The sequence below is a fragment of the Lepidochelys olivacea genome (genome assembly GCF_965140295.1).
Source record: "Lepidochelys olivacea isolate rLepOli2 genome assembly, chromosome: 3".
NCBI lineage: Eukaryota > Metazoa > Chordata > Testudines > Cheloniidae > Lepidochelys > Lepidochelys olivacea.
In genome coordinates, this window is record NC_140413.1 from 128,065,093 (window position 1) to 128,093,064 (window position 27,972).

The 27,972-nt window shown below is 39.4% G+C and overlaps 1 protein-coding gene across 12 annotated transcripts in view; it reads left to right on the forward strand.

The window, feature by feature from the left end:
- AFDN (afadin, adherens junction formation factor) overlaps positions 1–27,972 on the forward strand; it is a 216,269-nt gene that overhangs the window by 66,143 nt on the left and 122,154 nt on the right. For all 12 annotated transcript variants that reach the window (XM_084624826.1, XM_084624831.1, XM_084624836.1 and 9 more), the window contains exons 2-8: positions 1,846–2,041; positions 13,132–13,247; positions 16,516–16,679; positions 20,856–21,016; positions 21,848–22,005; positions 26,468–26,579; positions 27,325–27,492. In XM_084624826.1, the coding sequence (XP_084480952.1) occupies positions 1,846–2,041; positions 13,132–13,247; positions 16,516–16,679; positions 20,856–21,016; positions 21,848–22,005; positions 26,468–26,579; positions 27,325–27,492 (1,075 nt within the window). The remainder of the gene's footprint in view (positions 1–1,845; positions 2,042–13,131; positions 13,248–16,515; positions 16,680–20,855; positions 21,017–21,847; positions 22,006–26,467; positions 26,580–27,324; positions 27,493–27,972) is intronic.

The window sequence follows — 27,972 nt, forward strand, 5'->3', positions numbered from 1 at the left end:
GAGTGCTTTGCAGTTTTTTCACATGAAATTGACTGTCACTTTTACACGGCAGTGCAAAATCTAAAATTTAAGTACATGAATTTGAATAGAAGGAAATAAAAACACAATGCAAGACTAAAACTCATATTAGACATCTGTGCATGTTTATTCATTTTTATGTGACAAATTCTGAAAATGAAAAGTTCCCTATGCTTTTATATTGCATAGAAGATTGAAGTTGCCAGAATGTAGGAGAAGAGATTAAATTTGAACAGGAATGATAAATCTGAATAGGAGAGGACCCCTTAGTTCACAGACTGAAAGGCTGTGCAGCAATTAACACCATGGGAGTCTGTGCTTTTCTCAGGTAAATGGATAAGAAAAAATTCCTGATTTAAAAACAAAACCATCTTTTGTGGCAACTATATTCACTTAGTTATCTTTTCCTCTTCCCTTACTCCAGACCAAAAGTATATTTCAAGAGGGAATTTATCAAACCAGTGTATTCACATGGACAGGCTGATGGTGGCCCTTAAGTTTTCATCTGCCTCCCTCCTTTATTATGGGCTGCCATTTTTCTCCTTTTAAAACTGTCTTTTTATGCTATAATTAATATGGTGCTTTAAAAGCTTCAAAAAAACCTTTAAAGTTTTGCGTTCGATAACATTACCATAATATTCTGTTTGCTTACATAGAATACCTAACCCAGGGTGCATTGCAAATACAGAAGTAACCTTTATGTATAAGGCAATTGTAATGTTTTTGACATTATACCTCTGTTGCATCCGATGAAGTGAGCTGTAGCTCATGAAAGCTTATGCTCAAATTCGTTAGTCTTTAAGGTGCCACAAGGTACTCCTTTTCTTTATATCTCTGTAGTGCATTAGGTATGCATGGTTCTTTACAGATAGATAAAGCCATGTCCCTACCCTAAAAAGCTTAATCTGTTAAGGTGGGGGAGGGAGAAGAGCAAGAGGAAGTATGCTATAGGAAGAACAGTGGTCACAGTAAAATTGGCATTCTCTGGTCACATATATATCTTGTTGTGTCAAGTTTTGTCTTTCACAGGCCTAGAGCATAACACGTTCTCTGCCACTAACCTCTTAGAATAAAAATATAATTTTCATGAGTATTTCAGTAATCTGTGATTCAGAGAAAATATCACCAAGATTATGAAGGTTCTATTTCTGCCATGGTGTCAGTGGAGGCTCCTATCAGTTCATTACATAGGTTTGATGCTCCATTTAGGTTTGTCTTGGTGGTCACCTACTGTTAAGTCTCTGGGAGCTAAAGGTGCAGTCAATAGTTGTTATATTAAATTAATATTCAGGGTATAAACTGGCTCTTGGCTCAAAACTTTAGACAACAGCCTCCCAGAATTTTTTTTGCCAAGGACACCTGGGAACAAACTCTGTTATAAAAATCATTAGGATTTTAATGTCCATGCAAAACAGACAGGATTTTGGTGTTTGTCTCATTTAAAAGAGCACACATGTTTGAGTAAACTGTCTATTTTACTTAGCCTGCTCTGGAAGGATGAAGGGCTGAGTTCATTCCTCTGCAGCGAAAACTGATGATTCTTGGGTGTCTGTGTGTTTAATATTAAAGGCTTAGCTCATAAAACCATCCGTAACAGTATGGAGTATTTAAAAAATAAACACCTGCATTTCTAGAATATCCCAGGCTTTTCCAACTTTCCTTTCCTCTACTTATTGAAATGCAGTGTGCTTAGAATACTTCAGGAAAATTTATTAAATTATACAGACATAAATCAAAGGTGTATGGTTGGAATAATTTCCTCCATTCCCAAGGGGAAAAGAAAAAGCGTTTCAATCAGAATTACATTCACTTCTTATTTCATTACAGGATTTGGAGTTTCATGGAGTCATGAGATTTTATTTTCAAGACAAAGCAGCTGGAAACTTTGCAACAAAATGTATTCGTGTTTCTAGCACTGCCACAACGCAAGATGTAATAGAAACACTTGCAGAGAAATTCCGACCAGACATGCGAATGTTGTCATCTCCTAAATACTCACTTTATGAAGTGCATGTCAGTGGAGGTTAGTATATGCTGTCTGGGTCTCAATCCTGTATTTTTTCTTAAAAGGATATAGAAAGATGATAAATGTTTCCTACTACTTACTATAACAAATGTACTTCGGTTTCTTTGGCACTTAAATATATAACTGCAAAGGGTTCTCATCTGGTGGTGGTAGTATTTCAAAATATAATGGGGTGTAACGTAGACACAATTTGTGTAAATTGTGATGATGGTGTGACCTTTTTTGAAAATATTATACTTGTTATCCTTTAGATGGGTGATGACATGGTGTGGGAATACTCATTTCTAACTAAAAGGCCTTCATTCAGAAACGACCAAGTTAATGTAGGTGAAATGCACAGCTGTAGTTAAAGGAACACAATCTAGTGAAAGGACACTGTCATGTTAAACACATTTCTCTCAGAAAGGGTTGTTTTTACCTGCTTTTACAAGTAGCATCACAGTTTACAGTACCTGAAAGACATTAGAGGGGAAAATGTTGGTTGGTGCATTTGATAGCATTTGGTGTATCGTAAGTTTTCCTCTTCGCGTTGCACACTGAGATTCTCCTTTTGTCTCTTTCAATAGAGAAATAGCAATAGAAGAAAGAAAAGATTTTTAAATAGGAAAAGTTTCTTCTAAAACTAGATGGATTGATTTAAATCAAGGCAATTTAAATCAAGTAGAAAGCCTCTTTTTAAGTCAATTTTGATCAGCTGTTTCATTTGTACTTCATTATTTTCTAAAGAAAGGTGCATGCTCATTGATTGATATAAACATTAAAATATCTTGATTTACAATTAAATAGGGCCTTTACATTAGATTTGGCACACCTTTTTGCCATCTAGGAGGGAACACTATAGTTGTATACATTATTTAAGTAGTTACATAGCTTAACACTTTCAGCTTCATATTAACTGTACATTTTAGTATGTTAGAAGATGGTGAATGATATTATGGGTTAGACCCCCACCCCCTTCTGGGATGCCACCTGATGTACTGTGGTTTCACTGAGCCCTTCCTGCTCCATCAGCCTGGATTCCCTTTCCCTGTTTTGCTGAAGTAGGCACTCTGACCTCTTGCAGTGTGTGTGCGCGCGCGCACACACACACGCAGGTAGGTCCATACCCAGCAGCAGACACAGACTGAAGTCAGCTCTGTGTGAGAGGATTCACCCAGCACTCACATGCACACCTCCCCCTTTGGGGAATAAACCCAAAATAGTACCGTCTTGCACTGTATAGAAAGATCTGCACAGTGCAAGCTCATGAAAATTCACCCTCTTCCTCAAATCGGAGAGAGTTGCAAAACTTCTTGCCCGCCCCCCAGTTAGAAATTGCACAAACTGGGTTTAATAATAAAACAAATTTATTAACTATAAAAGGCAGATTTTAAGTGATTATAAGGGATAGCAAACAGAACAAAGCAGATTACTGAGCAAATAAAGCAAAACACGCATCCTAAGCTTAAGATCTTGAAGAGACTGGTTTCAAGAAGTAATTTCTCACCCTAAATGTTGTTTTAGGCAAGTTGCAGTTTCTGTAGCGTAGAGTTCTAGTTATTTCTTCTTACAAACTGGACCCCATCTCAGTCTGTACTCACCCCTGCCTTTCCCCTCAGGTTAGTTTCTTTGTTACTTCAGGTACTTTCAGCAGTCTTTCTTCTTGGGTAGGCAATGGAGGAGAGTCCAGATTAACCCCCTCCCCAGCTTAAAAAGGATTTACCTAAGACAGGAAAACTTCGTTTGATACCTGTCCCCCTACAGAGGAAAAGTACCGGCAGTGTCCAAGGTGATATTTTGCATCAGGTGACATTATCATCTGACCCTGTAGAGTCAATGCAGCATCCCAGGGAACTCTTCAGGAAGGTGGGAAATTAGTATCTTCAGAGTTCTATTATCCTTCTTAAATGGCTCATTCAGGACGATTGTTTATTGTCTGGTGGGCATTTTCCCAAGTGTACGCACAGTTGTAATTGTTACGTAGTCAATATTCCTAACTTCTGATACAGAAATGATACAGGCATACAAATTGGATAATCACATTCAGTAAATCTTAGTTTTTCCAATGATATTGTACATGAGCCATCTTGCATAAAGTATATCTTAGTTATGTTGTATTCATATTATAACAATATTTCTATGAAGACTAGAGGGTGTAACATCATAGATATATTGCTTATTTACTAGAGAATTAACTTTTTGCTCATGATTTATGTCAAGCTGCATTAGGATGGTAACTGGGATTTAATTAAACACAACAGCATATAAAATTTGTTTTTATTAAACAGCAGCTTTAAATGTTTTGGATAGGTAAACATCTCTTATCAAAACATGTTTCACATTTACAACTAAATGATTTATTAAAGGAACAGGGGGATTAACTGTAGTCATTGAATTAAACTGATTATTTCAGGTCAACCTGGGAATATTTTCAAATATGCTGAAGTATAAGTGACTAGAGCTTTCCTACTTGTCGACGTCTCTTGAAAATGAGAACTGTCTCTTAAGTTACTTAGGCTGTCCTTCAGTCTTCTAAAACTAGTAGATCTCATCCCTTCCTTCCCTGTTTTTATTCAGAGACTGGAAGAGGGACAAGTTTTCCTGCTTTTTCAACTCCCAATTTAATTAATTCAAAGTTGAGAAATCGTCCAAATGAAGAAAATATTCTTTCTGGGCCTGTGGAAGAGGGAGGCTACTGATGTCAAAAGCTGGCTTAGCACTTCCAACAAACTCCAGTTCCAGGTGCTTACCTCATGACGTCTGTCAGTTCAGTGGGTTGTCTTTTTCTTTATACCACCATCAGCAAATATGTCGTGCTTGAATGGTTCATTTCCAGCCCTGAAATTTATTATGGTTGGCATGACTGCGTGATTATTAGATGCCCATGTCATAGCAGCAACATCTTCAGCAATTAGGCATCTATACCGGTACTTTGGGTTGAGAATGATGCCAAGAAAATGCAGTGGAGTAAGTGCTTGATCCAGCCACTTCTTTACTGCATGCAATTTAACTTTATTGTTGGGTATTTCTTCAGTGTTCCTTGATGATGAAATGTAGAAAGAACATTAAAAGCAATACAGCAGCAATTTTTCTGCAACTTGTTCCAGGCTGTGGAAACAGCTTTTAGTTTCTCCTTCAAGTGCTGTCTCTGTGGATGCTCTACTTCAGGTGTCAGTGCATCCCGGAGCCGTCAATTGGAGACACACCAGCTCCTCAAGATCTTACACACACCTTGCATGACAAAAATAGCATTGCCCATAAATGATGGTTTGATGGAACCTGTAGAAACGGTGTGGCAAACATCTGCCACCATTCCTCCAACCAGTAAGTGTTTGGCAGGTAACACTATGTGCCAAATAAAGGTATGGACTTCCTTTTCTCATACCCACAACCCTAACTCCTTAGTGGTGGAGGTGGTCAACCAATGGGGCAAACAACCTCCATGCAGACCCACTCCCCAAGACAAGGATTGGAAGAGATTAGACCTCTTGGGGCGAAAAGCTTACTCTTCAGTGACATGGCATTACTTGCTAATACAATCATGACAGTTATACCAAAATGAACGATATCATCCGGGAAATTCCGGAGGGAAAAAGAGACCAATTCCAAGCCATCATCAGTGAGGGCCAACATATTGCTAGAACAGTGCACCATGCATCCCTTGACATGGCAGACATAGTGGCATGCATATCAGTGACAGCCATTGCTATGCACAGAGCATCCTGGTTACGCTCATTGGATATCCTAAAGGAACTTCAGAACAAAGTAGAGAACCTCCCCTTCAACAGGGACAATGTCTTCTCCAGTAAGATGGATGAGGTCCTCCATTCCATGAAGGACTCTAGAGCGACACTGAGGACCCTTGGGATCTACACGCCCCCTAAGAGGAGATGCAGATACCAGCCTTACAATCATAGCAGAGACAATGTGTCACAGCACCAGTAGAGACCATATGACAACCAAAGACAAAGGCACAGACCACAGAGACGTTGCCCTACCCAGCCTCAGGCTATGATGTCCCAAACACCACCAAAGAAGACCTGATTTTGAAACATTGTTTGAGGGTCTGCCCGGCCTCCCCCACCACCAGCGCCAATAAGCAGATTATCGCAAACCTTTGGTCATTGGCTACAACCATTATATCATACATGGGCTTCTGTCACCACAGGCCAATGGGTTTTAGAAATCATTTGAATAGGTTATACCGTCCCCTTTACCTCCATCCCACCAACCCACTCCCCCTCCCACAAGCACCTTCTGAGACAAGAAGTATATCACCTTCTACAATTAGGGGCTGGGGAACAAGTTCCAACAGAACTCAGAGAGAAGGCATTTTATTCACATTATTTCCTGACTCAGACGAAAAATGGAGGTTGGAGACCGTTCTAGATCTCAGAAAACTCAACAAATTTGTTTGTACCCACAGATTCAGAATTCACATTGAACTTGATCACACTGAACTGCGCTGGAAAAGAGGGGCTGGTTCTCAGCCCTCGACCGATAGGATGCATATTTTCACGTTACCATCCACATTGCTCTGACAATTCACTTCCAGTACAGGGTATTGCCATTTAAACTATCTATGGCTCCATGAGTTTTTGTAAGAACCCTAGTGGTGGTAGTGGCACATTTGTGTGAACAGGGAATATTGATCTTACTGTACCTGATGACTGCCTGCTAAAAGGCTCTACCCAGACAGAAATGTTACACATCACTAGACAAGCCATATTTCTTTTTCACTCCCTAGGACTACAAATCAATGAGCAAAAATCTACCCTAACTCCAGAACAACAAGTGGACTTCATAGGAGCACACCTGAACTCAGTGGAGGCCAGAGCATCATTGCCGATACCCTGAATCACAGCAATGACCTCCCTCATATCAGTGATCTTAGACAGCCCATGGGTGTCTGCACACACCTGCTGACGACTCTTGGGACATATGGCAGCCACCACTTTTGTTGTATAACACGCAAGACTACCCATGCACTGCCTACAAGGATGGGTGAGCTTGGTGTGTATATATACCACAAAAGCACAGTTTAAACAAAAGACTCACACCATCCCCAGAAGTGCTGTAATCACTACAAAGGTGGACAAATCCAATAAATGTTTGCTCAGGTATCCCATTTAAACAGGTTCCACCATCCATATAAATCACAACAGATGCCTCGCTGATCAGATGGGGAGCTCACCTGAACATACATACAATCCAAGGCAAGTGGTCCCCCACGGAAACACATTTCCACATGAACCCGCTCGAATTATATGCAATCCACAACTTGTGCCTACTTTTCCTCCCTATTATACGAAGCAAACAATAAGGGTCTTGACAGACAACATTGAATGTCAGTTCTATATAAACTGACAGGGTGGAGCATGTTCCCACTCCCTGTGCACAGCGGCTTTAAAACTATGAAATTGGTGCATAACACACAACATAGCTATTACAGCAGCATACCTCCTGGGTCGACAGAAAGATAGCGAATACATTAAGCAGACAGTTTTCCCAAGAGCATGAATGGGAACTGAACAATGGAATAACACAACACATATTCCACAAGTGGGAATCCCCACACATAGACCTGTTTGTGACATTACTAAACAAGAAATGCCCAAAGATTTTGCTCACGAGCAGGACTAGGGTCATGATCCCTAGGGGACGCTTTTCTTATCAGATGGAACGCTCCTCTTCTATATGCATTCCCACCAATACAGTTAATCTCCAGAGCAATACACAAAATACAAACTGACAAGGCCAACATAATACTCATAGTCCTGACATGGCCTGAACAGACATGGTTCCCTTACCTAACATGCATGGCAATCTGTTCATTCTCCCTCGCCTACGGAATCTTCTTTCTCAGGACAATGATCAAGTCTTCCATCCAGACCAGGAGAAATTTCACCTGAAGGTGTGGTTTCTTCATGGCTCCACCACGACGAACTAACCTGCTCAGAATAAGTAAAACAAGTGGTGTTAAACAGCAGGAAACCCAACACGCATAGCCTACTTACCTCCAAAAATGGAAAAGACTCTTCATATAGTGCCAGAACAAACAAATATCTGCAAGCCAGGCACCGTTGCCACTAATTCTGGAATATTTATTATCCCTAAAAAACTCAGGGCTTGCTACAAGCTCACTTAAAGTTCACCTTGCTGCCATCACGGCTTTCCATCAGCAGGTATATGGTACTTCAATATTCGTTCACCCAGTTACTAAGCGATTTCTCACTGGAATAGAGAACATGTACCTGGACATCTGAGAACCCACGCCAGCATGGGACTTAAATCAGGTGCTCAGAAGTCTCACCAGAGTCCTATTCGAACCCTTAGCCACATGCTTATTACTTCATTTATCTATGAAAGTGGCATTCCTGGTCGCCATTACATCCGCGTGCAGAGTCGGTGAGATAGGGCCTCTCATGGCTCACTCCCCATACACTATTTTCTTCAAGGATAACTTAAACACATCCTGAATTTATGCCCAAAATATTGTCTTCGTTACACCTCAACCAACCAATTCACTTACCTACATTTCATCCAGAACCACACACTAATGTTCAAGAGGCGATCCCACACACATTAGATGTTTGCCATGCCATAGCCTTTTATCTGAACATAATAAAGCCCTTCTGAAAATCACCTAGACTTTTTGTGTCAACAACAGAATGATGAAAGGGCTCTGTCATATCTACGTAAAGATTATCTAAATGGATATCCAGCTGTATCCATATGTGCTATTCTCTACACAACACTGAAGACCTTTTGGGCATCAGAACCCACTTGACAAGACTTTTAGCTACTTCCATAGCATTCCTACACAATGTACCCATTCTAGACATCTGCAGGGTGGTGACCTGGGCCTCTGAACACACATTCAAGAGCCACTCTGCAATTACTCTCAATTCAAGCTCAGACAACTCTGAAGACACTTCTGTCCTCATAAGGGCACTGCTCTACATTCACCTGAAGTGGAGCACCCACAGGGACAGCACTTGAAGAAGAGGAGAGGGTTACTCACCTTATGCAGTAACTGAGGTTCTTCGAGATGTGTCCCCCTGTGGGTGCTCCACTACTCGCCCTCCTCCCATCTACTTTGGAGTACGAGTTAAACACTCCAGAGTAGAGAAGGAACTGAAGGGGTTGGGCCGTACGCATGTTAGATGAGGCACCAGTGGCACCACGAGGCTGCTACTGCGCGCGCACACACTGACCAGAGACTGATACCAAAAATCTCCAATTGACGGTGCTGGGACGCACCGAAACCTGAAGTGGAGCACCCACAGAGGGACGCATCTCAAAGAACCTGAGTTACTTCAGAAGGCGAGTGACCTTCTCATATTTAGCATCAAAGTTGACTGCTTTGCGTGTGATAGTTCCATCTGTTTTTGTCACGATTTTCTTCACAAATTGTAATGAGAATAGGTCAGTTCTTAATAAATAGCTCAACACAGTCGACCACTGAATTCCAGCATACATCTTGGGGAGAATTAGATTGAATCCTCTTGCTCTCTTCAGTGAAGCCTGAAGCGAAGTGGCTGTTACAGAAGTGTTTTACAATTTCAGCAACATTTTCTTTTATTCCTAGAGCTGTAGTTAAGTCTTTGGCTAAAAGATGCATCAAGTGAGCATGGCATCCATATGTTTTAAGTTTCAGGTTCCCTTAATTTCTTCTTCTAGATTTCTCCTCATCTTTGCTACATCTGCAGCATTGTCTGACAAAGCTATATACTTGAATTTTTGTTCACAATTTGTTATAGCTTTTACTGCTATTTCTTTTAAGCATTCTTCTGTATGGGCATTTCCTGATGTATCGGATGTTTCTGTAAGATAGACAACCTCATCTTCTTGTCGCACAAGCATGTATTGAATCTTTTTGTATATTGCTTTATCCATCAAGACTTAGATCAACAAATTTACCATCAATGTTTTCTGCACACTGTTCAATTTCCTTCTCATATGCTGTATCCAGCAACCTTCCAGCAATGTTTGCTTTGCTGGTTGGAGTGTAGTCTGGTCATAATAATTGAACCACATCAATGAAATGTTTGTTCTGAACAAGTTGAAGAGGAGAATTTGTTGCACAAATGAACCAAGCAGTATTGCTGGAATTTGCTGGTCCTGATTTTTACTGGATGATGAAGAAAGTGTGGTGGTTTTTTTTTATAAGGTAATTTACTGATGTATGTTTAGTTGCAGCACTTCTGTGTCTCTGAAGTTGTAGACGTTGCAGATCATGCATGTTTGTAACCCCTTATGTCTAAGCTCGACCTTGAAACAAAGTAACATCACATTCACTCACTATTACTCAGTGCACTGCTTTTTTAAAAAAAGGGGATTTGTACCATTATGTAATGGTAATTTTTCTAAACCCAGTTTTATAGGAAAAATAATAAATCATATGAATTATCTAAATCTGTTAAAAACTTTTATTTCTAGCAACATACCAAACAGCTTGGAAAAAAACCACTTTTTCCAAATGTTAAAATTCATAAATCCCTAATAAAACTTTACTTTTTAAACAGAAAATCTTTACCTAGAATGTTTGATTATACTGATCAATAAAAATCCATTTCAGAAGTAACAGTAAAAATGTAATTGACAAACGGTTCCACCACAAACTAACGTGCCTAATAAACTAATATTTTGAACACAAACATTTTGAAATTCATAAGCAAGTAATCCACCCAAAACACAAATTTATGACAATAAGTTAGAGAGGCAAGGTGGATGAGGCAATCAATATCTTTTTAAACCAATTTCTAGTGAGAGAGAGAAGCTTTCTAGCTACACCTGAAGTTGGTCCAATAAAAGATATTACGTCACCCACCTTGTCTTTCTAATATCCTTGGATCAACACAGCTACAACACCGCATACAATAATTTAAGTTTATCATTTACTAAGATAGTAAGACATGGAAGGCGGTACATAAGAATGGTGCAAAAATACATTTACTAACAAGTTGATCCAAATTGTTCAGACATGTCCTCATAATCATCTTCAAAGTATTGCCTTCTGAGGAGCATTTCTAAAATGTTTCATTCTGACAGCCAGGCCTTGTATCTCTTTGTTGCATTGTTTACATTTGGCATGTGTTCCTTTCTTACCCAGAGGTATAGGAATTCCTTTAAAAGATTCCCAAATAGGGTCTTTATTATGACCTGCAGCCATGGCAGTTTTTTCCTTCTAAGTCCCAGGTGTTGAAATCAACACTAGAGGCTGCATGCTGACGAATGTTGTACCTTCTTCCCACAGTGTCCTGCCTTGACACCAGTGTTCCTCCTGTCTAGCTGCACATTCTGCTCTTTGTCCCTTGTTACATAACCCCTACCCTACCCCAGAAAAATAAAAGAACAACAATCCAAGATTTCTGCTCTTGTAATTTCACTGCAGTATAAATAAAACAGAGCAGAAGGCAGTTGAGAAATTAATGAATTTCTGTGTTGTTTATATCTGTATTGGTGAACACATGCAAGGAGACGGAGCAAGGCTCCTTTCAAGTGCCCCAAACCATCCAGAAGCCAGGGCTGGTAGTCACTGGGCAGATCGCTGTTTTTCTATAAGCTGGAAAGTGGGTTTTGAAGATGGGTAGAGTCATAAATAATACTCAGTTTGAAACTAAGCCAATCAGAGCCTAGCTAGGGAGAAAATATAAAATAGGAGTATGAGACCACTCGGGCTCAATGGATGATCTTGATGAGATACATGATGGTGTGTCTTGGAGTCAGAGGCTGGGTCCCAAAACCTGTGGTGACTTTGCCGGTCTGTTGCACAGCTCCTGGATCCCCTACATGGTCAAGCCCTTAATACATAGGGTTACCAGATACCAACTGTGAAAAAACGGGACCAGCGTGGGGGAGAATAGGCTCCTATATAAGAAAAAGTCCCAAAAAATGGGACTGTCCCTTTAAAAATGGGACAGATGGTCACCCTGTTAATACAGTACATGACCTATTGTGGCATATTGATAAAATTTGACCTCAAAAGTTAGATGTTTCCTCCCCACACTTCTCTTCTCCCTCCGGCCTCCCCCCAATTTTGTCTTTCTATAGAAAAGCAACTTTTAACTCCGTTTTGTATAGAAGCTTGTGGATTCAGCATATTTTATTTTTTATTTTATGTTCTAAGAAATCATAAGTTTAGACCAGTGGTTCTCAAACTTTTTTAAGTTAAGCTTTCATGTGCAGTTTGAGCTCTGCCCCCTTATATATGTGCATAGTGGGTTTTTTCACTTTTTTCATACTCTAGAATGGCTTGGTTTATTTTTGTTCAACCTTCCTAAACATATTTGTGTTTGTGCAGATTGGGTAAATTTCAGTCTAAAAGGTGAATGTTTGAAAAAGTTAAAAGGTCTTTTAAAATGACAGTGCTTTAGGCCAAGGGTTCTCAACCGTTTTCTTTCTGAGGCCCCCTCAACATGCTAAACTCCACGGCCCACCTGTGCCACAATAACTGGTTTTCTGCATATAAAAGCCTGGGCTGGCGTTAGGGGATAGCAAGCGCCAGCACCTCATGGTATGGGGCCCCTGCAAAACTATATTGCTCAGGCTTCAGCTTCAGCCCTCAAGTCCTAGGCTTCAACTCCATGCAATGGGGCTTCAACTTTCTACTCTGGGCCCCAGCGAGTCTAACACTGGCCCTGCTAGGCGGCCCCCCTGAAACCTGCTCACGGCCTTGGATTCCTGGTTGAGAATCACTGCTTTAGGCATTCTTATCTGTAGATATTGCTATGTGCTCCACTTGTAGTTACACATGGGGAGTTTGTGCTTCCCAAATTTCACTGTCTCCGTCCTACAAGATCCACAGATCTACTTACAATGGATCTTCAGTTTGTGCAGCTACAGGAGTAAAAAATTAACCTGTTAGTCACTGGAAAAGGCATAGCTCCTTGCATTGAGAAGCCCAGTAGTTTGAATTCTGCCTCCGTAGCTGCAGAAAAGCATAAGGAGACCTGCCTGCACAGCAAACCTTTCTTTAAAGAGAGAATCAGTTTAATCCTCAATTTGTCAACTCTGACTAAGCGAAAGTAACATACCATAATTGTGTTGAATCTTGAGATGCTGAATAACCATTAGTTATCAATTTTCTCTTTCATATTTTGAAGAAGAAAGAAGATTAGATATAGATGAGAAGCCTCTTGTTGTACAATTAAATTGGAACAAAGATGACCGAGAGGGGAGGTTTGTTCTTAAGAATGAAAATGATACACTTCCTCCAAAGGTAAGGTAATATGCAAGGTGGTGGTGATGGTTTTAGTTCTTAGGAAAGCACTGTTGTGATTTTGTGACTTGTTCAAATTCAATAAATATTTATTTAGATTAAATAAAAGTGTACCTGTTCATATCATAAGTTAAAAATATCTTAAGTGCTTCAATATAACTTACATTAACCTGCTAACAGTACAGAGAGACTGAATTCTAAAGCTGTGAAGATCTAACAAAGAATTCCTTGCCAGTAGCCCCTTCTGGTTTACACCATTGGGATCCCAGTTTGAGCGTTTTTGCTACTTCCAACTGTGGAAGTATGGCATGACGAGAGTTAGTTACTCTCTCAAACTTAGGACTTTAAAGGCCAAAACAACCACTTAAATATTACCAGAAAATCCACTGGCAGACAGTGTAGACTGTGTAGAACTGCTTTAATATCCTTGTACCCCCGTCCTGCCCTAAACGCCCTCCCAGAGCCTGCACCCTCTTCCCACACCCCCCCGCACACAAACTCCCTCCCAGAGCCTGAAACTGCACCCCGCCGCAGCCCAGAGCGTGCACCCAGCATCCAAACTCCATCCCAGAGCCTGCACCCCAATCCCCTACCCCAGACCACCTCCCCGGACCCAAACTCCCTCCCAGAACCTTAGGCAGATGCGGGGGGGGGTGCAGTTTTGGGGGTGGATTCTGGGCAGCATGAGTGACATTATTGGCCCACTGGGAGGATTTGAGGACTGGCACTGGCCCTAAGGTAAATTGAGTTTGAGACCCCTGCCTTAAAGTCTGAGTCTGAGGTCCAAAATACTATCCAAGACACCCGCTCCCCCTTTCAATAAGTCCGACCTTTTTAATGAAAAGACAGACAAGTCTCTCCATTCTCGCATGGACTCAAGATCCACCTTGTAATCCCTGGGGATTTATACTCCAGCCCCAAGTAGGAAACACCAGAGGCAGCACTTTCAGCTATGATCACAGGCACTGGCTTCCTCCAGGCCTTGGAGGTGCTCAAATCCCCACTCTACCCCAGGCCCTGTCCCCACTCGACTCCTTCCCCCAAGTCCCCACCCTGTCCCGCCCCCTCCCCTGAGCATGCCCCATCCCTGGTCCTCCCCTTCTCTCCTAGTACCTCTGCACGCTGTGAAACAGCTGATCATGGCAGGCGGGAGGCGTAGGAGTTGAGCAGTAGGGTCGTTGGTGGGTGGGAGGTGCTGGCGAAAAGTCGGGGAGCTGGCTGCTGGTGGGTGCCAGCCTATGGCTATGACTACCCCATTCACATACCTCATTCTACCAGCATCCACCTGAACCTCTTTTAAGTGACAGAAGATTAGAGGTCTCATTTCTCAGCTCCATCCACTGCTACAGCCTCCATATCCTCTCAACTTCAGGCTAGAGGATGGTTTTGACATGCATGTTGAGATCCATGTATCACCACTGATGCCACCTACATCTTCTCCTGTCATCTTTGGGGGCCATCTTACTTTCTTTGCCGACAGTTGGAACAAGATCACCATAGGCAGTTGAGTTCTGCAGATTATCCATCACGGGTACTCCATAGAGTATCTCTTCTTCCGTCTTCACAAACCCCCCTTCTGGGACCCTTGTCACCAACTGATTCTTCAACAGGAAGCAGAATCCTTTTTATTCCGGGGAGGAATAGAGAGCATCCCTCCTCAGTCGCAGGGGAGAGGGCTCTACTCCCCATATTTCCTAATTTTCAAAAAGGACGGAGCACGGAGACAGATCCTGAACCTTTGGCAGCTCAACAACTTTATCCGAAAGCTGAAATCAGGATGGTAACAGTGGCATCTATAATCACCTCCCTTCAGGAAGGAGCATGGTATGCAGCTCTTGATGTGAAGGATGTATATTGTCACACGGGCATTCACCCATCACACAGGAAGTTCCTGTGTTTCATGGTTGGTCAGCAGTGCTCCCGATTCCACGTCCTTCCCTTTGAACTCATGATGGTACCCAGGGTGTTCACTAATATTTTTGCGGTGCGAGTGGCCCAGATGAGACATTAGGGGTATATGGTATTTCCATACCTAGATGACTGGCTTCTGGTAGGCCAATCCTGCCAAGAGATTATATCAGCAACAGAGTTATTTTGGGGCCTCCTTGCCACCTTAGATGTTTGCATAAACGAAGACAAATCCATTTTGTCCTGCACAAGGACAGACAATTTTATAGAAGCACGGCTGAACTTAATATCTGTGAGAGCTTTAGTTTCTGCAGACAGATTTTAGGCAACGAGTAACCTGATCTCTTGCATCATCCGCAAACCTCAATCTATGGTGTGTCAGTGCCTCTCCCTGTTAGGCTACATGCACTTATCTGACATCTTTCACCAGACTCCACTTGCGGTGCCTACAAGCTTGGCTCCACTTGACTTACCACCTGGGCAGGGTTGTCATATCTTTTAATCAATCCCCTCCCACGCTGAGAGGAGAGAGCTAGTATTCATACTGATGCCCAACCATGAGGAAAATCAGTACCTCCCTGTGTAGGTGTTTTGGCCTCACCAGATCTCCTTTCTAGAAATATCAAAAATTGAAGAGGTTTACAAAAGGTTCCCAAGCAATTTAGTGAGCTTGCCACTCACAGTGGCCTGCAAGGATCTCCTTGTCAGAGGCATTCTGGGAGCCTTTTATTACTGATTGCTTCTGACATATTGTTTTAGTATTACTTGTTAATGCTATGTTTCTCCCCCCAAAAATGCACTTGGGTACAATCTTATCAGGAAAAGAAGCTGCAAGAAATATAACCTCTGCTGCAAAGAGCCATTGAGCCTATGCCGTGTCTTGAAAGAAGAGAAGAACTTTTTCAGATCCTTCTAAATAAAAAGACAGGAGGATATATTATAAAAGGGGAAAAAAATCAGTGTGCATCCAACTTTATATTTCTTTTAAAGTATAAAAGAGAGTAAAATTAAGATGCCAGTAAGTACTGTAAGTTAGTTGGGGAGGTGGCTGCACCGGCTACAAGGTTTGTAATCATTTCAGACAGTCTTTGAAGAATATGTTTTTAGTCGTTTATAACTTAAAAATCAAATGCTTGATTGCTAATGGTTCCTTCCCCTTCTCTCTTTTTCCCTTTCCCACCTCCCGTAATGCAGGGGTTGTTGCTTTTCCTGTATCTATTTCCAGTATGGCGTTACTAAGTGTTTTAGGTTATGCTTTACAAACGTAAACTACTAAATCTACTTTGTGATGTAATTAGAGATCATCAGCAACTTTGCAGTAGACCAAGTGACCAAAGCAGTTTGACTTGATTCATTTCAGAAGGCTCAGAGCAATGGGCCTGAAAAACAAGAAAAAGAGGGAGTGATCCAGAACTTCAAACGGACTCTATCAAAGAAAGAAAAGAAAGAAAAGAAGAGGCGAGAGAAAGAGGCATTGCGACAAGCATCAGATAGAGATGATAGGCCTTTTCATGGAGATGATCTGTAAGTTTATTTTAATTTTGATGAGTTAATTGTTATAAATTAGTTGTATTATTACCTCTCTCAAAAAATTAAATCATAAGTAACCACTTAACATTGGGGGTGGAGAGGGAATAATTTAAAATAAATAGCATTTGGCTGTGACAGTAGGACCAAATTTTATGGCAGCAACTCCTAAAGTATGCAACAACCTGTAAATTTCACAGCAAAATTGTTTGTTGTGATCCTGACTCTCTTCCCATACGAAAATCCACAACTGTTGTTCATAGGTGAAAATACTTTTCTGAAACTTTTTAAAAAATGATTAATTTCAAAGATGAGTTTCTCCTTTTGCCCTCCAGGTAGCCTGGATCCACTCTCTGGGCCTTGACTCTTGGGATCTTGCCCAGGCGATCAAGCTCAGAACCTTCTCCCCTCCACACGTGCTTCTGTTAGGAAACGGAAGAGCTTGTAGCACGCTTCAGTGGCTCATCTCCTTAACTCCCTGGTCTTTGGGTGTTCACCCCTTCTGCAGGCTGCTTACCTCACCAGCCTACGATTCTGGCTCCTGCAGTTCTTTCGTTGCAAACTCCATCTCTAACTCCCCATATATTGCTGCCTAGTTCAGTGGAACAGTGCAGGGAGCATACACTATTCATCCTTGTATGGAACTTGATTTGTTGGGAAAACCGGAGAGCAAAAGGCAATGTAGGCAGGTCCCTGTAGAGCTCACATACAAAATAAAATGTTGGCTGTGATAACCAAGAAACTAAGTGTTGTAGTGTATGTCAATGTGATAAACTTAAGACTAAAACTTTTAGAAATGAATGCCAAAAGTTAGGGTTCTAAAGTCTCATTCAGGCATGTAAATAAGATGCCTGATTTTCAAAAGTGCTGACCATCCGTCATGTCCTATTGAAGTAGCAGAAAGTGATTACTTTGAAAATCAATCCACTTGTTTAGGTGCTTAAATATAGATTTAGGTGTCTAAGTTTAGGCACCCATTTTTTAAAATGTTTGCCTTCAGCTTTGCAGACTGAAAACTTGTAAACCCAATAAATCAAGGTTTTACAGGAAAATTAAAATACAAAATCATACACTGTTATATTAGCATACACTTTTGAATTTTCAGACTATGAAATGAAAAAGTAAAGGTTCTCTTAGTAATGTTAATTCAGTCAAATTTCACGCACCTGTTGTTCTGAAATCCTGTTCTTTAAAATGTGTACCATAACATTTCTCATGTTTCTAATCCACAACTATTTACTTGCTACCCATTTTATCTTGTCCAGAGGGAGCTATGAAAGTTCCTTTGCCATTGTTACCTGCTACAACTGCAAACCCATTGCTTGTATTTCCTTTTGGAGCCCCAGTCCACATCATCTTCGGAGGACAGCAGCAATTTCTTCTTTTGTTGCCTCAGAGTTTTGTTGCCTTGTGTCCTGCAGAATTTTTTCTTCTTCTTTACTTTTTCCCAGGTTTTGAACCTCCAATATTTTGTTGGGCACAAACATTTTGATCTAAATAGAAAATTTGGGGTCATTCACTTCATAACAGTACTTTCCTTCCCCCAGCTCTCCCCAGTCAGTAGGAGCCTGAAGTACCTCACAGTGGGACTTAAAAGCACCAGTTTTCTCCCTGCTCCTGCTTTGCAGCTTTATTTGCTGCAGAAATTTAATAAACCTTGTATATTCACGTAAGCCTCATTGTGGACATTTCAAAGAAAACATTTGCTCAGTGCTCACTTTTTGGTGAAGAAGCAAAATATTAGAATGTGTAAGGAATGGAATAGAAAATAATGCTGGAATATTATTCCTTTGTATGTATAGTAGTACATCTTCACCCAGAACACCATGTTCAATTTTGGTTATCTTATTACAAAAAAGATAGAGCAGAAATAAGAGTTTGAGAAGGAATGGGGAAATAGATGCCTGGTGAAACTGCCATATGAGGAGTGATTGAAAAGACTTGTTTAAAGAGGAGTCAAATACCAAGAAACATGAACTAGGTACACAGAATAATGACTGGTATAGATGGTGAATTAGGCACACCGATTTACCCTTTCCCGTGATACAAGGGCCAGTGGACAATCAGTATCATGGAGAGGCAAATTTAAAACTGCTAAAAGAAAATGTTTTACACTCTGGATAACTGCTTTGTAATTCACTGCCATAACGTATCACTGAAGCAAAGAGCTTGAGGATTAAAAAAAGGATTGGATACTTATATGGATGATATTAACATCCACATCAGAATAGGATAAAAAGGGAGATCTAAACTCTCATGCTTCAGGGTGTAAGCCAGCCACTTAGTGTCTGATGTTAGCAAGAAACTTCACCTGTAGACAGATTATTTCATAATTATTCATCATGATGTTTCTTGCACTTGATTCTGAAGCATCTGGTATGACCACTGACAGAAACAGGATACTGGACTAGATGGACCTTAATCTGGTATGAAAACTTCTACATGCAATTTATGAACTTCAGGAATAACTACATGATCTCTGAGATAAAGCTCTGGGCTGACATTGTGTATGGGGAATGAGTTTGGCTAGTATCAGAGATCTTTGACAAAATTGTGGCTACTTTTTAGAACACCAGAATCTTCATGCATTTTGTGGCAACCAGGCTCTTCAACACAGAAGATACGCTTTTCTTGTGAATCAGTTGAATAGTTTCATGGCAATCAAGATCTTTGACATATTCCTGAGTGTGTGTATATATAAGTTCATGGAATTGTGCACAAGGGACAATGGGATTAGAGGGAAGAGCCTGATCTGTGTGCAGGGTAGGCAGGATGTGTGGGTGGGATTTGGGGAGGAGGTGATGGAATGCCGGCATTTTTTTCAGAGACAAGTTTTAGTGGTGCATTCTCTGTGGTGCATAGTGCTTGTGGTAGTGATGAGTTATGTCTCAGGGTGAGAAAATATATTACTGTTGGCAGTCTTTAAAGCCTTGCTTTTTGAGGTTTTCATACCTTTTTAAGACCAGAAGGGACCATTGTAATCATAGTCTGACCTCCTGTATGGCCATAGAACTTCCCCAAAATAATTCCTGGAGGATATCTTTTATAAAAACATTCAGTCTTTATGTAAAAATTGCCAGTGATGGAGAATCCACCACAACCTTTGGTAAATTGTTCCAATGATTAATTACTCTCACTTAAAATTTACACCTTATTTCCAGTCTAAATGCATCTAGCTTCAACTTCCAGCCATTATATTGTGTTATGCCTTTCTCTGCTAGAACAAAGACCCAATTATTAAATATTTGTTCCCCATGTAGATACATCTAGAGTGTGATCAAGTCCACCCCTTAACCTTCTCTGTGTTAGTCTAAATACATAGACTCAAGGAGGTCAGTCACTATAAGGCGTGTTTTCTAATCCTTTAGTCATTGTCATGGCTCTTCTCTGAATCATCTCCAATTTATCAACATCCTTTAATGTGTTAAGCATATTATGTAGAGAGGAAACTTAGCTCCACAATACAGTATTCTTCTGTATTACTATCAGAGTTTTAAGTTAATAACTCAATTTCTTTTCAGCACAATTTCAATGTTTTTACATTAATATAAAGAAATTATTGGTTGACATGTCAGTGGATTTAATTGTTCATTTGAATTATTAGTAGAATACAGGTGTTTTATTTTGTCCACAGTTCTCTCTGCATGTTTTTTCTGTCGTTTTGCCTTCACATTCAAAATAACCCTTTTAGCCTTCCCTAACGTAATTTTGCTTAGCCTTCTCTAACGTAATTTTGCTTGAACTTGGTTTTGTGATTCAAGTTGAATGAAATAAAATGAATGTTGAGTAGCAAACACATACCAACTCTAGTTGCTTCCAGATGAGCTAAAACACCCGCAGACCAGAATAAAATTAAATGTGAAAATCTGACTAGCATTTCATAATTTAAATTTTTTTTCTAGAAAAAGACCTTGATTCTCTTGCCTTTGTGACTAGTACTAATATACAAGACTCTTGGTTACTATTTATTGTACATGAGCGCAGGCATGTGAATAATATTCTAACAGAGGTATGGTAAGTGAAAACATTATCTTTGTATAGTGATGTACTCTGACTGTCACGGTGCAGATCTAATTGTTTAATAGTTCATGTAGTAATTAGGATGTGTTTAGATGTTTCAAAGTATTGAACAATATATTTCCTTTTTTCTTTTTCTTTAAATTAATTTGACAGTGAGAATTCTCGTCTTGCAGCAGAGGTGTACAAAGATATGCCGGAGACCAGCTTCACTCGCACAATATCCAATCCTGAGGTAGTCATGAAACGGCGGCGACAACAGAAACTAGAGAAGAGAATGCAGGAGTTCCGCAGCTCCGATGGCCGGCCAGATTCAGGTAGTGGTTCAGATTTGCTTCTTGTATGTTTTAATTTAATGATATTCTACTTCAAGGAAGGTTAGCCCTTTTTCTCATGGCCAACAATTCTTTACTCATACTAAAGCCAGTTTCTGTATTTGGTAACTGATCGTTTACTTTGATCTCGTTGCTAGTAACATCTTAAAAAAAAACTGGCTAGAGTTTGAAAAAAAAAATTACGGCCAAACTATTAAGTAAAAATTAGTCCTGTAAAATTCCTGGACTTCAGTGTACCAATGTGTGTGACAGTATTAGGGGATTCAGGTAAATTAAGATAATTTAAGCTCTTCAGTGCCCTGTTTATCACAACTCTGCTCAGTGTACCTGGATTTAACTGTTAGAAAGGTTGTAAGATGTATTGCTGGAATGTGTGGTTTCCCATTCACGTTGTTTACATTTCAGAAAAGGATTCTGGGAAACAGTTTGTTTTTGATAGCGATTGCATGCTTATTCTTATCCCAGGCATTTTCTTTAAAAGGAAGGAGAAATGGATCTCTCAGGGAAATATTGAAGAAGCTGTATACTGGTGTTTTATAAGCACAGTCTTTCTCAGATACACGAAATTAAATATTTAGAGTAACAAATGAGAATCCTTTTGTATAATGTGCTAAAAGATAGCTTTTGTTGTTTGGATGGGTACAGCATTTGTATGTAGGGATGGGCAAGAGATGGAATCTATGAAAGGAGGAATTTGTAGAGTTTTGGTGTTAAGGTATACCAAAGAAGTCTGTTCAAACGTTTAGGATGCTTAAGTCTGTGGTTGCATATCCCTTTCCTCAGATAAAATAGTAATTAAATATATTTTTTAAGGTGGGACCCTGAGGATTTATGCAGACAGTTTAAAACCAAATATACCATACAAGACCATCCTGCTGTCCACTACAGATACTGCAGACTTTGCAGTTATTGAAGCACTGGAGAAGTACGGTCTGGAAAAGGAAAATCCCAAGGATTACTGTATTGCTCGGGTAAGTAAAGCTCTTAACATCAAAATACTCCTGATGCTTATGTTTGAGGGTTTTTTTTTCTTAAAGCAACTTTTAAAAAATCAGCATAGTTTATCAAAGTTTGTTGATATTTTAATCTTAGAACTTGTATCTTGTCACTTAGATATGTTAGTAGTTCTTAAGCAATTCAATTTCATTTTAATTTAAACAAATCTTTAAAACCTTACAACATTTTTATTGCTGTTTTGTTGCATAGCAATGTGTAACTGATGGAAATATATTTTTATACTTAAATTGATACTGCGGTCTTATGCTACTATATCAAATAAATTTTAGGAAAGTTTATAAATTAAGGCCTCAGTCCTGCCAACACTTAAACTTGTGAGAAACTTTGTGAATGGTTGATTCCACTGAACTAAATGGAATACTCAATTCACAAGTGTTAGGAGGATCAGGCCCAAGTCTGCTAAAGTTTACACTTTGGGATATTTTCAGATGCTGTTCAATAATGTATAATAAGAAAGCTGTTACTGAAGCTAAAATTGAATTTCAGTTTGGTGTTTAACTTTTCGAAGTTGAATATATATTTTAAGGATGTCTAATTAAAAAAATCCAACAACCTCAGCTCATTGAATGATATGAAAATGAGACATAGGTTTCTTTTAATTAATTTGAATAAAAAAATCAAACTTTATATAGAATTTGTCTTTAATTTACCTATTAGCTGAGTGGTGTAGCTTCAGCAGGGAGGTCTACAGGCAACACGCTGATTAAAAATACAGCTCCATCTGCCCATTCCAGCTGCTGGGGTGAGGAGAGGTTGTGGGATTTGAAATAAGTTGCTACCTCTGGGCTTTGATTGTGAGCTCCATCCTGTGTATCAGCCTCTGGGCTAGTACCTGACTGACTGATTTAAATTTGAAGCTATTACTCCTCTAGTTGCTAGAAGGGAGAAAAGGCTTTTCTCCTTTCTTCTTGCCTTCCCCAAGACTCATAGTTTTTGGTGGGAAGTGGAGGACAGGGGATCTGCTCTGCTCATCTTTTAGTCTCCTAGTTGTGAGTGGGGAGCAGTACCTGTCACTCTAATCTTCTCCAGGCTCTGCTTTAGGGGTTGGTTGGTTTTTTTTTGGTTTTTGTTTTGTTTAGTTTTTTGTTTAACACTGCCATGCTCATAGCTCTCAGTGGCATTATCAGCTTGAAACTGATTCGTTACAGCTTCATGTTTTCCCACATGGGACTAAATAGCATCAGAGAAGCTGACTAGAGATTTTTATTTGATTTTTCTGATGTTTGAGAGAACTGTGAATAGCTGCAGAGATACTGCAGCCTAAGCCTGCAGTTTAGGAAGATAGTACTGAATCAGTTTCTCTTTGGTTCGCTGTGGAGTGTATTTTAATGTTTTAAGGAGAAAAAAAAAGTTTATATTTTGCAGAAGTGTGTTAAATCTTGTATGTATACCAAAGAAATATTCCATATGATGATAAATTTTTCAAGCCTTATGTACGATTAAAATAGAGAACATGTAGTCTAAGGACTTTTTTGCATGAATTTTAGCAAAGATTTTGCTGGTCTTACCAAAGAAACAAATTGCTGCTTTAAGTTTGTAGCCTTGTGGAAAAGCATTAATTTGGAAAGTGAAAACTTTCCCCAGAAACTTGGCTCTTCTTTGTATATCTAGTATGCTTTCATGTGTTTTTAAGGAGGTGACTGGTGATTTCCATAGATAATTATAGATTTGTTTTGTGCTGTATCCTTATAAATGTGGCAGACTTGCTTTTCTGGCTCTTCAGAGTCAATGTAGTTGGATAATATCTTGTACTCTTCACTAACTGATCTGAATTTGCTACACTTCTGAGCCTACAGTATGTGGACTTAAATATGGAAGTGATTTACTATTAGACTAAAATAACTTGAAAACCTAATTCTAGCTAAATGTTTTATGAAACTGAACTTTCCTGTAAAGAATTGCTTGAATTCTTTTTTTAAAATCTCCTTGATTCAGCTTAGCTTACATACATCATTATTTTCTTCACTGGGAAATGTGAATAATGTGCTAAATAGATTAAATAGTTTTGGTTTCATTGTAACTTCTTTAGTACTGTTTACAGGATGTTTTAGTGAATCACAGCTATCTGGCAGCATCCAGTGAACAATTTCTCCTCTTCCTCCAGTGTTGTAAAAGATTGTGCTATATTGAGATTTACCTTGTACATGTTATGTTCTTCATTTAAAGCCGTCTTTGAAAAGCTGCATTAAACAAAAGTAACATCGCTTTTTGAAAAGTTTTGCTCTCCTAGTGGTTAGCATTTTGAAAATACGGTTCTTTGTCTTTTTGTTGGTAGTAGTTGAGATATCTTTGGGGAAGATTTAAGTGGGTGACATTTACTTAGCTATCTGATTGGATTTTAAATTGTTTTACTAAGAAAAGACCTTGTATAATGCTTCATAAAATATCCATAATAAAGTTCAATTCACTTGGTCTTTCAAGTGAAACTTCAGAACATCATCCATATTTTGCCAGTGCTGACTTTTTGTTGGACATGGCTCCTTGGGTCTGTATTTATCGTTTTTCTTATCACATTTTGTTATATAGCCTATCTTTATACTGCAACTTTACACGGTACAAGAATGGTGCCATTCTAACAAAACATTAAGTGAATGTAAGTTTTTTGTTCCGATACTCCTTTTTCTTTGTCTTTCAGCATGTTAATTTTGAGGTTCATTGCATATCATGAGGTTCATAGCGCACACCTCAAGATGTCAAATTAATTAGTTTTGTTTAAGCTACCTGTGTACATTCCCTTGAATGTGACCTAAAACTTAGAAAATATTGTGTGGTATACAAGGTTCTATTTTAGGAGGTACTGGGATCAGACACTTAATTTAGGATGCTTTATTTCTTTTATTCCTTATCCTCAGATGAATTAACGTTTTTTTGCCTGTAACGTATAAAATGAAAGCACACACATGTTAATGTAATTTTTCTTTGAAAATATTCTGCTTTTTGTAGATGACATGAAACAATTTTGTTCCCCGGCATGTTAACTAACATAAATGTTAGTGGCTCTTTTTGGGTAGCAGTCAGTGATCTTTAATTTTATCAAAGTGATATGAAAAAATCTTATTAGCACTGAGCTGATTTTCACAAGGATATAGGATTATAAAGTTGTAATTTATTTTCACTAGACCAGTAGTAACATGGCAAACAGTGGTTTGTTGACAGACGAAAGTGGCAGGGCAAAAGAACAGCCTGTGGAAACTCCAATATAGCATTGTTTGTTGTTTTTTGCAATGTATACTAGAGCAGTGATCCCAAAACTGTGGCATGTGCCCCCTAGGGGTGTGTGGAGGAATATTTGGATGGATGCATGGCAGTACCTGGGTCAGCCCCCCACAGGGGACGGGGAGGGAGCACCACCCCCTCCGCCTCTAGCCCCCTCTCCTTCCCCGCTCCACCTTCAGCCCAAGCTCTTCTGCTGAACCTACTGTGCATTAATGGAAGGGTGTGTGTACAGATTCCATTTCTGGTAAGGGGGGGGGGGTGACAGGAAAAGTTTGGGTACCACTGTATTAGAGGTATAGCTAGTAGCTTTTCCTGCAGCTTAAGTTGCCTAACACATCCTATTATAAGATTCTGTTTTCAGTAGCTTACAACTTCATCAAATTTTGACTCTTCAGGTTGAAATTTTCCATGCTGGTTATTTGCTTTAGGCTGAATTTTTTTGGGGATGTTTCAGCTAAAACGATTCAGACATTTCAGAGAATGAGGTTAGGGAAAAAATTATTTTGTTCATGTAAAAAAAATTCTTACATCTGTTCCATTGAAATGCTGTAATGCCGCTTCGCTTTGGGGTGGGGGCTCGCCACAGGGGATACCGTGGTATCAGTGATGTACCTCTTGCTGCCCCCCTGAAAATCCACTCAAATTTGACCAAGTTATAAACCTCTGAAAAAAAATCACAACACATGATAGATAAGTAGTGGTTTGTTAGAGACTTGCAGTGTTTTCTGAAGATTCTGACAAAGGTAATTGTCCACCAGACTATCAAGCCAATTTTAAGATTGCTTTGCATTGCCAGAGTGGCACAAAGTAGCATTAAGGGGGCTAAAGATCTAGTCCAGTACATTAATTGTGTTGGTCAAAAGAATTATATGGTGCGTGTATGTAGGGGAATTACAAAGTGAGACGTGTGTGTGGGAGGGGATAATAAGCATGTGTTTGATTCTGATTTACAAACTGTGAAGACAAAATTAATTGCTTTATCAGAGGATGGCAGTGTATTGTGAATGAAATTTGTTTTTCCTTGGCGCCATGAAGTGATTGACCCTAGTTAATTGGTTGTTTGCTAAGGTTTTTTATATTTCTAGTTGCATAATTCACTATCTTAAAATAGAAGCTGTAGTGAGGAAAATCCATTGCTAGGTCCTCTGTACAGATCTGATAATTATGAGTTTCCACTGAAAAATTAACTTTTCTTTATAGGTTATGCTTCCTCCTGGTGCTCAACACTCTGATGATAAAGGTGCTAAAGAAATTATCCTTGATGATGATGAGTGCCCACTTCAAATATTCAGGGAATGGTCTAGCGATAAAGGTACATTTAAAATATTATACAGAAGTGTAAGACAATACAAGCCATCAATGTGAAACTGTGTAAAGTAGGAGGTTCATTTGAATTATATTTTGCAGTGTTCAGTTGTATTGTACTTATGTTCTTTTTTTAAAATAGTCCATGTCCAGAATTTTCCAGGGTGAACTTCAAGGCTGACAGTAATATTTTCTCATTCTTTACAGTTAAATACATTCTCAAAATGTACAATAAAATGGCAACATTTACTAAAGTCCTTAAAATTGACCAGTGGGTTAAAATAAATGACACACACAAAACTCTATGGTGTCATGAACCTTAAATAATTTAACTTAATAAAAACATAAGGAACATATTGAATATGCTATGTTATAAGCAATATGAAGAACATTTACTGCTTTATGGATGTTATATTTGTTTATGCATTGGTAGTAGGACTCAGTGGACCTGGGATGGAATGGGAGGATGGTCAAGTGGTTAGGATGTTAGCCTGGGACTTACAAAGCCTGAGTTATGTTCTCTGCTATAAGCTTCTTTAAAGGGGGGGAGGGATAGCTCAGTGATTTGAGCATTGGCCCGTTAAACCCAGGGTTGTGAGTTCAATCCTTGAGGGGGCCATTTAGGGATGTGGGGCAAAAATTGGGGATTGGTCCTGCTTTGAGCAGGGGGTTGGACTAGATGACCTCCTGAGATCCCTTCCAACCCTGATGTTCTATGATTCTATGACCCATATAATGTTGTGTTGTTTTAGGAATACTAGTCTTTCAGTTGAAAAGACGGCCTTCTGACTATATCCCAAAGAAAACCAAGAAACAAATTGATGGAAAGCCATTAAAGGGGAAGGAAAGAGTTGACGGGTCTGGCTATGGCTCTTGCCTTCCTCCTGAGAAACTACCCTACCTGGTGGAATTAAGCCCAGGTAAGAGTTCTGATTGATAACTGATGGAGTTTTTGTAACTGATCATGCTTCAGATTGAATTATAGATTTGTTATATTGAGCTTTCAGATTTAGTACTTTTAGAGTACAGTGGTTAAAACTCTTAATGGATATCACTTCAGTAGCAGATTGTCTCTGAGCTTTTACTAGCTAGCTGCAAAAATTAGCTTTAAAGTGTTGCAAAAGAACCTTTGTTTGGTGTTCTTTAACTTTCCATATTTTAGAAGATTCATCTAAAATAAAATAAGTTGTTCACTGAAGGCAGATCACATTTTAATAAACTGACAGTGTAAGAACATTTGACTGCTTGGTCGTTAATAAGAGTTTAACTCTGAGTTTGTAAAGATAAATTGAGAATGTATTATAATGGTGAAAAATGTTGTTGGACTTAGTGTGTATTTATAGTGGGAATTTATGAAAGGGAAGAAACAGTGCTATTAAACCATACTTGAGAAATCAGAA